This window comes from Nelumbo lutea, chromosome 8, assembly GCF_056320005.1.
Source record: "Nelumbo lutea isolate HS-2025 chromosome 8, American lotus-T2T, whole genome shotgun sequence".
In the NCBI taxonomy this organism is placed as follows: Eukaryota; Viridiplantae; Streptophyta; class Magnoliopsida; order Proteales; family Nelumbonaceae; genus Nelumbo; species Nelumbo lutea.
In genome coordinates, this window is record NC_142691.1 from 16,496,063 (window position 1) to 16,510,488 (window position 14,426).

At 37.8% G+C, this 14,426-nt stretch overlaps 1 protein-coding gene across 8 annotated transcripts in view; it reads left to right on the forward strand.

The window, feature by feature from the left end:
- LOC148843012 (uncharacterized) overlaps positions 1–2,925 on the forward strand; it is a 67,129-nt gene extending 64,204 nt beyond the window's left edge. For 7 of the 8 annotated variants that reach the window (XM_088959644.1, XM_088959648.1, XM_088959645.1 and 4 more), the window contains 2 exons: positions 32–91; positions 191–2,023. In XM_088959644.1, coding sequence (XP_088815770.1) covers positions 32–91; positions 191–1,657 — 1,527 coding nt within the window. In that variant the 3' untranslated portion in view covers positions 1,658–2,023. Of the gene's footprint in view, positions 1–31; positions 92–190; positions 2,024–2,553 lie in introns of those variants that run through there. The other variant, XM_088959652.1, reaches the window with a different exon arrangement.
- Positions 2,926–14,426: the final 11,501 nt, after the last annotated feature.

Consider the following 14,426-nt stretch of genomic DNA (forward strand, 5'->3'; position numbering starts at 1 on the left):
AGTCTTTTTTCTCTTTTCTAATTATTTGCAGGTAATCTCACTTTGCTGGAAAGTTGGGTCTTCCAAAGCTGGACTCAAGGGCATGAAGGAGGTGAGCGAATATAAGGGAAGGAATAGCACCTATATGATATGCTGAATCCGGTTCTGATTTGGTAAGTTGATTCCTTTTCTTTTTCATTCCCATTTACAGGTTGCAAAAGGTTATAAAGAAAGGGCGAGAGTAGGGTTTGCACAACTGTCTCCAGGTATTGATCTTTATGTTTGTCCTCGAAGCGACACCATAATCACGATACTTGCAAAATATGGCTTCTTCAAGGGCATGGCAGCAGTTGAAGATGACCAAGATTCGTTAATTGGCTGCGTTGTTTGGCGAAAAAACCGCATATCTTCAAATTCTGTTTTGAAGAAGTCTGAGAAAAAGAGTGCTTCCTTGCCAGAAAAACCTATTAATTCCCCTTCGGACTCTCAGAAAACTGCAGAAGTAACTCAAATAATTTCTCCCACACAACCATCTGAGGGTTCGAAACCTGGTTGTGAAACAGTGCCCTCAGCTACTGAGAGTTCTGGAAACATGGGTAGTAAGAACAGGATCGTCCAGTCTAGCACGGTTCATGTCAAATCTGGTAGTCCAATGTCCACTCCCACCCAAAATAACACTCCCATTTCAGTGGGATCCCAAGCTGCTTCACATGCTGAAGCAAGATCTCCTCAGGGTCCTATGGAACAGTCGATGGAAGTTGAAATTCCCCCCAGGTGTAGCTCAAAACCTGAAAAACCTGATTCAAGTTCAAAACCTCTGAGACATATTCCTCCCATTCCATCTCAAAAAGTGAAACAGATTCCCCTTGCTCCTCCTGATGATGATGATCTTCCTGAATTTGACTTCAGAACCACAAGTGGGGTTTCTCAAACTCCACCCAAGTCTCTGTTGTCCTGTAACAGTGTTAATGTTTTAGATGCCATTCAACTTGTCAAAAAACTGTCTGCAGAAGGAATCAGGAATATTGATGGGTCCATGCTACAAAAACTGCCTGTACAGCCAAAGTCGGTTACCAGCCACCAAGGACCACAAAACCCAGCTTTCCCAGGAATTAAATTGGATACCAACCAAGGATCCCAACCAAAAAGAGTTGGAGATCATGAACCACAGATGCCATTGTTACATCACATAAAGGGAAAGCCGGTCGAGCATAGCAATGAGGTACCAAAACCAGCTAATTTTGCAGCAATTTTCCCACAAAAAAACCTTTGGAATGATGATGATATGCCTGAATGGTGTCCCCCAGATCTAGAACATGAGAACCAATCACCACCAGTTTCCAGTATTAGACCCTCAATCCCCAATATCCGGTGTTCAGTTCCCAATCCACCATTGGGAAAGGTACCACCAGTTCCACCTCTGCCACTTATCCCTCAAACATCTCAAGTTCTAAATCATCCACTACCACGTCCCCAAGGATCAATTGGTGGGTTTCCACATTGTCCCGTAACTATCACAGTGAAGCCAGCACAACCGAGATCTGTTGGATTTAATCCGAGATGTCCAAGTTCTTCATTTGTTCTCAATCCTAACCCCTCTTTGAGACCAGGGTCCAATCCGTTTGATGTGCAACGTTCTACTGGATCTCCTGGTTGGAGAGGTTGGAGGAGGCCTTGACATTTTCTCATGGGGGAAGGGAGGCAGAGTGGTTATCTGAGGGCTAAGAAAAGTCGGATATAAGTGGCGGTCTTAGGCCAACAGGTATTCTAGATCATTAACTTGTAGAAACAGTGATCCCCAATATACATGAGATTTTCAAGAGGATGAAGTGTTTTATGTGGAAATCTCACTCTGTACATAAAGGCATCAAGTTGACTAAAACTCGTGAGATTTAAGGGTTGTCTTTTATTTTGCAAGGTTGGCTTGATCTATGCGTTAAATTTTCATACGCTATGTTCATTATGTGCCTGTTTTTTTTTTTTTTTTTTCATGTAAAACACCCTTTTCATGCCATGGTATATCTAGTATTTTTTATTGTGTAACCAATGGATTTAGTACTGAAGCGACAATTTCCTTGTAAGTTGTAACCTTCCCACACTCTGTACATGAATTAGCTCTCCAGAGTCTTTCTGTGCCAAGTACCCTAAAAGAGATGTTCAGTGTCTTGATGCTCCATGAATACAGCTTATGAAGCACATGCAAGCAGAGATGCATGCTTTTGGTTACACTTCATGACCTACTGTAGTGCTTTTGTATCTATTTCCTTAACGTGCATCGCAAGTTTGCAACCAGGGGAGCAACTGAAGTTCTTCTGACATCGGCCAAGAAGGAACCATGAGCATGCTTAAACAGATGACTTTGTCATTTCTTACTGAATGCTCCCAGCCTGTGTAAGCAGAACGTCAACTACTGATGTTGGGAACATCAACCCTTATTCAGAATCCGTTCAGCCTGGAAACATCTCATCAATAAAAATGTGTATTCAAAATGCAGAAAGCTTATCTATTTTGGATATTCAATGTATTCTATTATTCAATTTTCCTTTTCTCTTTATATTTTTTCTGTTCTTTCAGGTCCTATTCTTATGGTTTTGGAAGGCAACTGCTAAGGTAAATGGTTCGGCATTCAGATGGGTTTTCAAAATATGGAGGATCAGTCGATCAGAGGTCTCTCTTGGACTGTAACCAGTAACCACTGCGGTATAAATTTACTTCTATGGGTGATACTAGTTTACACTTTGGTTAACAAAATCATCTCTCGCTGTGTCCAAAGATCAGGTTACACGAATAGAGACGGGATCTGTTGTATCCTACTAGAAAAAGGGTCAAACTAACTATTTGCAATATATACGGAATATGGTTTTCGAATTTGACCAGATTAATCCAGATATGGTTGAAAAAAAAATCATCTTAATAAAAATTTGCTATGATCGGTTTTGGGAAGAATCTGTTTGGTAAAATAATGGTACACAAAAATGCTAATTTTTCAGGAAAAGCATAGTAATTTTAGACTGCATAGAATGATTTGACATCTGGTTTTGTTCATTTTCATTCTTTATACTAGAATTAATAATCAAGTGAAAAAAAAAAGGAAATATAGGTTCAGAAATTTTTAGTCCCGTTTGGCGTGTCTTTTCGTGCGGGCTGTCGGTTTTTTAGAAGCTTGACAGCCCACGCTTTAGTCTTTTCCCATTTGATTGGGAAAAGATCTAGCTATTGAAAGCCATAACCTTGAAAAGATGAGAGAAGTTCATTTCTGGTTGGAAGCTTCAAATAGAGTTTTTTGTCTTTTTTCAACTTGTCTTCGTGTGGAAAAACATACAAATAGACGCACTTTAACTAAACAGTCTTCAAGGCTCAATTCGGAAGTACAAACACAAATATGTACAATGCAAATACATACAAAATACAAGGTTTTGCACTCTACAAATTTGCATTTGTGCCATGGTTTTCAAAACCGAATTGGATCGGAAAAATCGAGAACCAGTCACCTGACCGGTTCTGTTTTCCCAAAAATCGGATTTCCCCCAAAATCGTTGATTTTGTTTAGCGAACCGCTGAACCGGGTAGTTAACCATTCGAACGATTATGACTTTTTTATTTTTTATTTTTCTGTTAGAACGGGTCGAGCGTTCAGTTCGAACAGTCGGACCGTTCGACCCGATAACTGGACCCCTAACTGAATCGGTCACCGGGCCAGTTTTAAAAACCATGATTTGTACTCCTTCCAAATTGAGTCTAAATTGCTAAGATTTTGATGCAAAAGCATACATCGTCTTTTGCCTGTAATAATCTGTGATTTGACCACATGCATCACTTCTAATAATCTGTGATTTATTGCAAAGTGAAGGGGCTAGATGATGATGATGACGATGATACAAAGGATATTAAAAAACTGCCTATATTTCATAGCCCTAATAAAACCCATACACAACTCTTGATCTTTTTTCTAGCCATGCATCCTTGCAAAACTGGGCTGAAAAAAGAATAAAAAAAAAAGTTAGAAATCACTTCCACGTTTCACATTATGAAAAAAGCAGAATAACAAGATTCTGTTTGTGTTTGTGTTTTGTCTGTGGCTTTTGTTTGGTATTTAGAAACACTAACCCTGGGAAAAGTTTTGGTGGTACTATTTCTGAGTACTGGAAATCAAACAGAAATTCAGAGGAGGATCATAAGCCTAGTAAAATTGGAGTTGTTCATGATGATCTCGATTTGAACGCTTAAGGACCTTTTACTGATGTTTGAAGAGGATGTTAAGCCTAGTAAAATTGAAGTTATTCATGGTGATCTCGATTTGAACACTAAAAGGACCTTTTATTGACACTTCTTTGCAAAAGGCTTGGAATGTGTTGGTCGAATATCAAGTGCTTTTGTATGTTAACTACTCAAGTTATAGGTAAATCGTAAAAGTATTTATATATTTATTACTACCAAAACTTCTACGAAAATTTTATTAAAAATTGAGGTGAAGTACTGAAGTCTAATATATAGAGTTGTAGATGTTAAGACCAAAAATCCTTTTTTTTTGTGTGTATCTATCTTGATAGATATATTTTTTGGAGTACAAACATGCTCAATGCAAATTTCTGAATTCCACCTGTAGAGCTATAAACATTCAAAATGTCAAAACCCCCTATTCTATACATCGATGCCTGCCCGTGAGTTGACATCAATTCCGAGCTGGCACCCACCCCAACTGTACTTTGGGCCTAAAAATTCTGACCCTAGGCTGAACTGCCATTCTCCCTAATTTTTTCATTCTCTTACTTGAACTCATATTGTCTAGTCTTTATTTTTTCATCCTTAATACATTCAAAACTTCAAATTAACAAATTGAGAAGTTATACATGTAAGCAAATCTTCATTTTCGTTCAGTGGAAACATGTTTGTAGCATTGTAATACTTGCTTGAGACTTGGTGCTAGGTGTCATGTCATAAAAAAAACCTGTGCCTCTGGATGCATAGGTCATCAGTTTAACCATTTGGATTAATGAGTCAATCAATGATATCATCGTCATCATCATCATCATTTAAGATGTTGGCAACTTGACCAGCAGACTGGCATAGGTCAACAATGGGTCAATGATCAAGTCATTGATCAAGTCAACATTTTTTTTTTTTTGATAAAATGGTGAATAACATGTTGGCAACTTGACCGGAACAAGAATCATGACCAGATCACCAATCTCTCTGTATAGGTCAACAATGGGTTGAAAACACTCTACTAACGCAACATGAAGCATAAAAATGTAATTCCACTATGATTCTTGCATCATAATGAAGATTGGGGATTTGGACTTGGGGGAAAAGTTGTAGTTGTTGCAGGTGATTACATATGGTTAATGATTCAGGAAGAGATGGTAATTTCAAATGGGATCATCCATTATTTTAATTTCTAATGTTTCAAAAGTTCTTTGTTTAGAATAGTGTAGCCCTTTATAATATCTTCTTATATTGTTTATCCATTTTTATTTTGAACTCTTTATATTAGATAACTTAAGAAACCATGTTACATCCTTGATCTATACACCAAAAGCCTTAAAAACTGTTGGAATGCATAAAGCCAAGCCATTTGGCTTTTAGGACTGTAACAAAATGCACTCCCTTTACGTTTTTTTAAAAAAAAATAAAAAATTCAAGAACGCAATAAGTGAGACTATGTTTGTTTTGACAGAAAGAGAAAGAGAGAACTCTCTTTCCTTCTTCTTCTTCTTCTACTATCAATTCAAACACAACCTAAGGATATTGTTAGAAGGCGTAAGAATTCAGTTCCATGTGAAACAGCACTGTTGTATTAGTATTTTTAGCATGTTTCTTTTAGATTTTCAGTTGTTAGCGATTCATGATCCATGGTTTCATGGTTGTTTTGTTTCAAGACAGTAGAGATCTCACGTTCAATTATCCCAGATACAGTTCTGTCGGTGCATTCAGTTTGTCCTTCTGAGAATTCAATGCATTCAGTAGGCTAGACTGGAGCACTGGATCACAGTTAAGCGAGCAATGGACTTAAGATTGATAGAGGAATTGCAGTTGATCGATCAAATTTATTCTTTCTAATTGGTATAAATGAATTAATTTTCAGTCCAACAGCACATTTAAAAACATCTCCCAATAATAAATACGAGAGATATTCTCAATGCACGCTGAGATGTACATGTGGGGTGTTTTATGGGGATAGATGTGAACTCGGATAACAAGGTAACAAGGCCACATACCACTGTTTTAATATCCACCATAAATTGGTATTGAGTCCCGTCAGTGTACAATTGTATGTAGCACAAATGAACTTTTCTTGTCAAAATGGGTCCCATCAGTGTAATCTATAGGCCCCCGTTGGTTTTAGTTTACCTATGGGTAATGGTCTAATGGAGTGCCCCAATTTACATTTGCACCCCACAGAGGGCGCTCCACAGCATATCCCATCCCCCACTGACAACTGTGGGAGATGTTCCAATGCACACTGAAATGTGCATGTGGGGGTGGATGTGATCTCAGTTTGGAAATGATGTCAGTTCAGACAGCGGACATTTATGTATAGGGGGTATTTGACATTTTGAATGTTTATAGATTTGCATGAGATTCGGAAATCTGCAATGGGGATGGAGTCAGAATTTCAGATTTTAAGATTGGGTTGACATTTGACAATGTCGATGATTTTGTCTTGTCTGTCGTTGATTGCCACTATTGTCACTGGTGTTTTTCTATATATGGGAAATTAAAATCGCCGTTCTTTAATTGGTTATTGGTTTCTTGCTCAGTGAAGAATAAATATTGACAGAGGGCCACAAATCTAACGCGTTTGAAGGTGTGGATGAAGAACCTGAAAGAATAGTCAACCCAGAACCCAGAAGAGCATCTCCACTCAGACATAAATGTACTGAAACTGATGATGGTCTGCATTTATTTTGAATAAAAACGATGAAGCAAGTGCAGGTTGATATATATCATTCCTAGGCTTGGAAATATAGATGTTTTGAGTATTTTTCAGTTTGAAACAATTGTCTTTTCTTTTGAAAAAATTATAGTTTCATGGAATCATAAAATAAAGTAATAAACATGGTTGTCAAAACCGGATCCAATCAGATGGTCTGGACCGGAAAAACTGGGAGCCGGTCAGGTGATTGGTTCTGTTTTTCATCAAAATCAGATTTTTGCCAAAAAAATGTTAATTTGGTCAACAAATCGCTGACCCGGGTGATTGAACAGTTCAAAGCGCTCAATGGTTTTGACCATTTTTAAAATTTTTATTGTTTTGTTAGAACAGGCCAATTGTTCAGTTCAAACGAATGGTCAGACCATTCAACCTAGGAACCGGACCCCTAACCGGTTCGTTATCTGGGTCAGTTTTAAAAACCTTGGTACTAAACATAAGCAGAGGTGAGAGGCCCTTTTTTCCTTCTATCAAGTTCAGAAATTGATATTTGAGTTGCATCCCAAGGCCCAAATTGTGGGTTGAACTTAGAATGAAGATTGAAGAACTGCCCCTTGCCAGGTCTGATACAAGGCAGTGGGATCGAACTGCTCCTCACACCGACCTTATAGACACATCCCACCATGCATTGGGAACATCTTCTGTTAATAATAATACATAAGTACGGAAGATATTCCCAACGCATGGTGGGATGTGCCTGTGAGATTGTGGTGAGATGCCCTATGTGAGGAGCAGATCCCAATTCCAAGGCAGTCGGCAAAACCCAGTTAGGTTTGGGCCCAACTGGATGTGGGAAGAATCAGGATTCTCTCAATTTCAGTCCAACCCATACCTAAGGATGATAGTCATGCATGTCCATATAAAACTGGAAAGAGTTGGGGTTTTCTAATTGACCTCCTTCTACAGCCATGTGGAGGATTAATATGGCCAGTCCAGATCATTGACCACAGAGGAAACCCTATAAAATGGCTATCTGTTGAATAAGTAGATTTTTTAGGGGGTGTTTCTTTTCTGGATTTTGAGAGGGAGGAATCAAGAATCCCACGTTCTTTTTTCAGATTTATGCAAAGAGCAGGGAAAGTTTATTTTCCTGTGTATCACTTACCCGGTAAGTGATGTGGGTAAATAACTTTCCCACCTAGGGGGGAAGTTGCTAACACTTAAATGGGACAAAAACACTCCTTTTAATAATGAATTTTTATGGCTAAAATGATCATTGCCTTATTTATATGAGAAATAGAAGAACATGAATAAATACACTTATTTGGGTAAATATTTCTTAGGAAAAACTTATCCAGATAACTACATTTATCCGGATAAATAACTTACTGAAAAGCAAACAGGGCATTAGTAAAAACAGAACAAAAAGAAAGAGTTCCTCATGGATCTGTTGAACTGAAATCTCACAACTTCATAAAAAGGTTAAACTTGAAAGGATGCATAGTACAGCTGGAGACATCATTGACCTTTTGGGAGTGGTGTCTGAAATCTGCTAAACATCTCCATTTGCTGTGTTTCTCATAATTTGTTACAATTTGTGGACAGTGGAAAGTGATGTTGCAACCTCTGAATAACTTCAGGGAGCACGACTATAGCTGCCTGCAACAGAGATGTTGCAGCATTTGCCATCACAAGTGCTCTAGTTGGTATTTATTTAAGCAGAACAGCAAACTCATGATGGAGTCAGAAATAGAAAAATCTCAAGGGAAAGCAGAAGAAATAAATGCTGAGTTTGTTAGTCTCTTGGATTTACCTAGCCTGTTTTGTGGCCGGGGCAGGGCCCCAAAGTGTTTGTTGCAGGAGGACGGATTCAGCCCTTTTCAGCCGTGCATCGGGAACATCTCCATCCTTATATCTTTCATGGGAGATTTTTTAATGTACGGCTGAAAAGAGCTGTGAGAATGGCACAAATTTGTGAGCACCAAATCTGATTTCTTGTTCTAGTCAGGGCAGCTGATTGGCATAGCTTTGAAGGCCCTTCATCAGTTTACTTGTTGCTACATTTATATTATATATATATATATATATATATATATATATATATATATATATGTGTGTGTGTGTGTGTGTGTGTGTGTGTGTGTAGGGGTGTCAGTTGGACTGGATTTGGTCCATTCCAATTCAGTCCAATGTGAGTCCATTATAAATGGATTAGGTCCAATCCAATCCAATGAATGTTTTAAATCAATTTGGATCTGTCCAATTCAATGTCTGGACCGTCTAATCTGTTCAAATTCATTTTAATTTAGATTGGTTTCAACCCAAACCCGATCCATTGATACACATATAATATATTCTTATCTTATATCAATGGACTAGATATTGGCTTAATCCATATAAATTTATTACAGATGAATCAGGTCCAAATCAATCTAATAAATATTTTGGATTGAATTGGTCCAATCCAATATATCTTATTGGTTCAACCAATTCATCCAAATTGATTTTGGACTAGATGGGGTCCAATCCAAAACCGGCCCATTGACACCCTTATATGTGTGAGTCATCACAAGACGATATTCACACTGTTTGCACAGTCCATTGCAGACAGTTGTAAAAGAATGTGCGAGTGGTGTGAACATGGTCTTGTAAGCACTAAAGCCGATCTTAAGTTGGTCTGATTTGAACTGCTTGTCATGCTTAATTGTCTCTTTTGGTTGACATAGAGCTTTTTATAGAGTTTCTTGTAACAGTGCATTAAAAAAAAAAACTTGGGTTATTCATCTCCTATGGTTTCACGTAATTACTAAGACCTGCTCTTTAGTTCGCATATTACTTAAAAATCCCTCCACTTTGCAACCATTTTATTTATTTTGTTGGTTCTCTTCGATGGAAGTATAAAATGACATTTTTACCCTAATGTTTGTTAGACCAAGATAATTAAAAAAAGGAAATAAAATAAAATAGACAATAAAATACTTTTTCTTTTATTATATATTGCACTTTATTTCTGTTATTTCTTTGTTTTTTATTTAATTTGTCCTTTTGTTTTTCCCTGGTATTTTTTTTTTGTTTTATTTTCAGAATAAAATAATGTGGGAAGGGTTTTGTTAGAGGTGTACTATGGGCCAGACCGGGCTGCCACAACCCAATTGTACAGCCTGCCTGCACTATAGCAAGTCGTGTCATGTTGGCACACAAGCCTTGGCAAGTCATGCCTGCCTAGCCCGAAATCCCTCAAAAGGGAAAACCAACACGACCCACACATTGAGCCCAAGCGGGCCCATGCCGTGCTAGGCCACGGGAGGCACAATTTGTTTTAAAAAAATTGAAAAGAAAAATTAACAAGATAGACAAGAAACTAAGAAAATTACAATAAAATTGGAATAAAATAGTATAATAAAGTTGAAAATAAAAATTTATATATATACATGCATTAATATATATTAATATCGGTTGTGTTGAGCCACCATCCTGGATGTGCTAGGTTAACCCAATCCTAGCACAACACAGGGTTTGACCTGGGCTTGGCATGATCCACTTGCTACAGTGAACGAGTCATGTCAGGCACAACCTGAGTTGTGTTGGGTTGTGTCGGCTAGGCGTGGATTCGAAGCTAAGTCGAGCTAAATATCTAGCTATTCGAGCTCGGCTTGGTCATAAATTATCATGCTCGAGCTCGGTTCAAACTAGAGACTTTAGTTCAAGCTAGCTCGAGTTAAAAGTTCGGAAGTTCAAGCTCGGCAACCTCTGATTGCAGGTCTCCCTAGCAGACGAGGTGTTGAGCCGAAGTCTCCCTCAGTTGCCGAGGTGCCAAGCCGAGGTCCCCTCAGCTAATGAGGTGCCGAGCCGAGGTCTCCCTTACTTGCTGAGGTGTCGAGCCGAGGTCTCCCTTGGTTGTCGAGGTGCCGAATTGAGGTCTCCCTCAGTAATTGAGATCTCCTTCAATAGCTGAGCCAAGGTGACACCCTATATACATATACTTGACTAAGCTCACGAGCCTTACGAGCTGAACTGTGTTAAGCTCAAACTCGACTCGGTTAACAAACGAGCCCATATTTTAAGCTCGAATTTGACTCAAAACTTAGTTTAAACCAAATCAAACTGAGCTTTTTATAAACTAAGCTCAAATCAGATTTACTCGTGGCCACCCCTATCCACTTTACAACTCTACGTTTTGTTTATAAAAGGGTGATATGAGACCCCTTTTATCAGTATTTTTGAAATAAAAAACCATTCCCAAACAAATATATAAATGGTTTGTGCATTAATTAAAGTGGTTACAAAGTAAAGGGGGTGTAAACTATATAGGTAGGTCTTAGCTATAGAGGTGTTTTATTAAATGAGACAATAAAGCTTTAGATTATTTTAAGATGGCCATATAGTGGTTAGTCTTCATGTTTGGATTCATCCTTAAAGAATAGAATGAAGCTAATAAAGCTATTGTGGTTTGACAAACACCCTTTCTTATCACATCCCAAAGTTTTAACACCAGCAGCCTTTACAATGCGTTTAGTTTATTAGAAAATAAGATAGAAACATAAATAGAGGGAATTCCATACGTTCAATTTGTTTGCAATATGAAATCCATTTGCACTAGTGTAAATGGAAAGGATTGAAAATGGATTAATACTAAAAAGTAGGAAAGCTCTTTTTAGTTTTTACAAGTTTGATATATTTAAAAATAGTAAATCTGTTTTTTCTTTTTCCAAAGTTATTGACCTTATATATTTTGGTGATATTAAATTTATTGAGAGTATTTGAAATGATGTTATGTGTGCAACTGTACCAAGTAATTTTTATTGAGTTAAAATATTTGACAATCTACTATAAAGAATCAAATTGAATGAAATGCATTTGGGCAATTGTCTATCATCCAGTCACTCCAAGGAAGATGAATACTATCAAGAGCTCAAAGGAAGAAGCAGCAAGCTCCATGCTTTATATTGTATCTCATTCCTTAGGACTTACTGTAATCATTTGCAAAAGATGCACACTATGGGTTAACCATAGACCTAAATTGGTTAACTTAATCTTAGAGACCAATGGCTAGAATTAAGTTTAATTCTCGAGTGTTGTTAGACCCTTTCCTAGACTTATAAGTGAAAAATCTAAGTTTGAAAACCCAAGGAGTTGATTCCTAGACCTCTAAAGTCATAAATTTTCAGTTTTTAAAGTTGAGAATTATCATTAATTGACCATCCATGATAATAGAGATTGTTGTCACCCAATAGTCAACTGTCCATGAAGGTATAGTTGTTACCTTTGATAGCTATGGCTTGTGTCATATTGATATTGCTCAATAGTTGACCACCAATAAGTTATAGTCAATTATGTCTCATAGCCGAGATCAAGTATTTATTAGCAATTGACTATCATGAAGACACAATTGACTACCAAAGAAAACAGATTTCTCTATGTGCATAATAGTTAACTATTAGGTCATGATAATCGACTACTTGACAGAAAAACTTATCGTTTGAAGGTTCAAGTTTGACGATTCTTTCCACTTTTGGTAAAACTCCAATCTTGTTGGGAATTTGCTTTAAACATTTATAAATTTGGTTTAATTCATTTCCAAATGATCTATAACAGTCATTATGCTCTCAAGCATTATAGATCAATGGCTTTGAACTAAAAAGCTTAAGATCTTGAATTGTGAAAATTAGCAAAGTGAAAAGAAAGCATTTTGTGCAGGAGTGTTTTAGAAAAGAAAAGATTTTTGTGTTTAAATAGTTTGTGTACATTTTGAGATTATCATCAGTACATAATCTAAATAGTTTTGCTTGTATTAGTTTCATTAGCTTAACAAGATGCATTTACAATATTTGTCCTTTATTGTTTATCATCTTATTATACTATCGTGTTTAAGTATGAACACCATCAAAGGTCTGGTTAGCACCCACAAGCCCAATTGCTAAGGTTGGTTGACAGCTAGAAGCTCAACCATTCAGGTCTATTTGACACATGTAAGTCCAACCATGGTAAGGTCTTGTTGCCATCTAGAAGCCCAACTGTTGTAAGGTTTTGTTGGTACTTAGAAGTTTGGCTACTTTAGTAGAAATTCCTAGGAGGTTGCCTAAAGAGAATAAATGGACTTGGATTTGACTGAACATCTATAAATCTCTTTGTACTTTACTTTATTGTAGTTGATTAACTTTACTTGTTTATTTACTTCATTAATTATATCACCCCCTCTTGGGTTAAAGTAACTAGGTGATGTAGGCGTGCATGGTCTCATCCTACCGTGGGCCTACACGTGGCGGGTGACATAGCTCAGAGCAGACCCAATCAGGGCATGCATGCAATGGAGCTCGGCGGGCTTTGCGGAGCCAATAGCACAGAGTCACTTGGCGGCCTCAGGTATAAATAGGTGATGAACCCCCAAGGTAAAATGATCGAAACTTAAGCTCTCTAGCTAGCACTTGAGATCTCTTGTGGCCTCGTCTGGGTGCTTACTTCTTAGACCTCATCCACCTTATACCTCTCCTATTACTAATTTGACCGTCAGAGTCCCCACCTCGGGTTCTCGCCCAGGGCCTCTGACATTCTCCTTTTCGTAGGATCGACCTACTAGTCCTTGACCACCTCGGACCTCGGACACCTCAAAGACCTTGGCTTAGGAGTAAATTGACAATGTTGTCCTTGTCCATCCCAAGCATCAACACTAGGCAATAGAGCCTTTATAATATTAAGAAAAAGGAGGCCATGTTTTATTTTATTTTTATAGTTGAAAAAAGAGGGCATGTTAACCATTATGAGCTATTTACAACACATTTGATCGCCTTCTACCATGGACCACCTTCTTACCAAAATCAAACAAATAATCATTTTGAAAGGTATGTCTCAAATGTCAATACAAACAACATATAACCTTTGAAAATATCAAACCCTGTTTCAGCATTGCCAAAACACCTTCTAAGTGTATAGTCTAGTTTACTTTGCCTTCCCATTTAACGTTTCACTTGTTTGCTTGAGAGAAATAAACTGTTGTGATCGGCAAGTAAGGTAGGACGAAAATTGTTATGGTCCCCACTTTATATAAGAGAGACTTAAGATAGAGGAAGGTGGTGTTGGGGAAGATGGGGTCACTGTAACTTAGGAGGAGAAGCTTTGAAACGCGTCTGAAGACACTGTCTTTAGAACGTTATTTGCCCCCACTCAGTTTTATTGAGTTTGCTGTTGGGTTATAGGAAAATCCGTTCCCAGGATACAACAGAGCCTTGGGCGAGAATCTGCAACCAGCAAAGTTGAAGAGTCTCCAAAGAAACCTTCTGTGAGACTGTAGCATACCGGACTGAGAGAGAGAGATAGTGAATTTCGAAATTGTGTTTTTGGAGTCTAATTCATGCTCCTTAAATAACTTGTGAAGAGGTATGAGGAAAAGGTAGGTGCTGGTTTAGAGAATGCACCTTGAACAGTCACAATTTCAACCATTGTGATTGTTTCAAAAGTTGTTAACAGTTGGTGACTGTTAACTTTGAATTGTGCCTCTTGATCACACCCGATCGAATCGTGACTGTTGATCTCATCAATGGTGATCAACGGTCATCAATGTACCAAAACCAGAGCC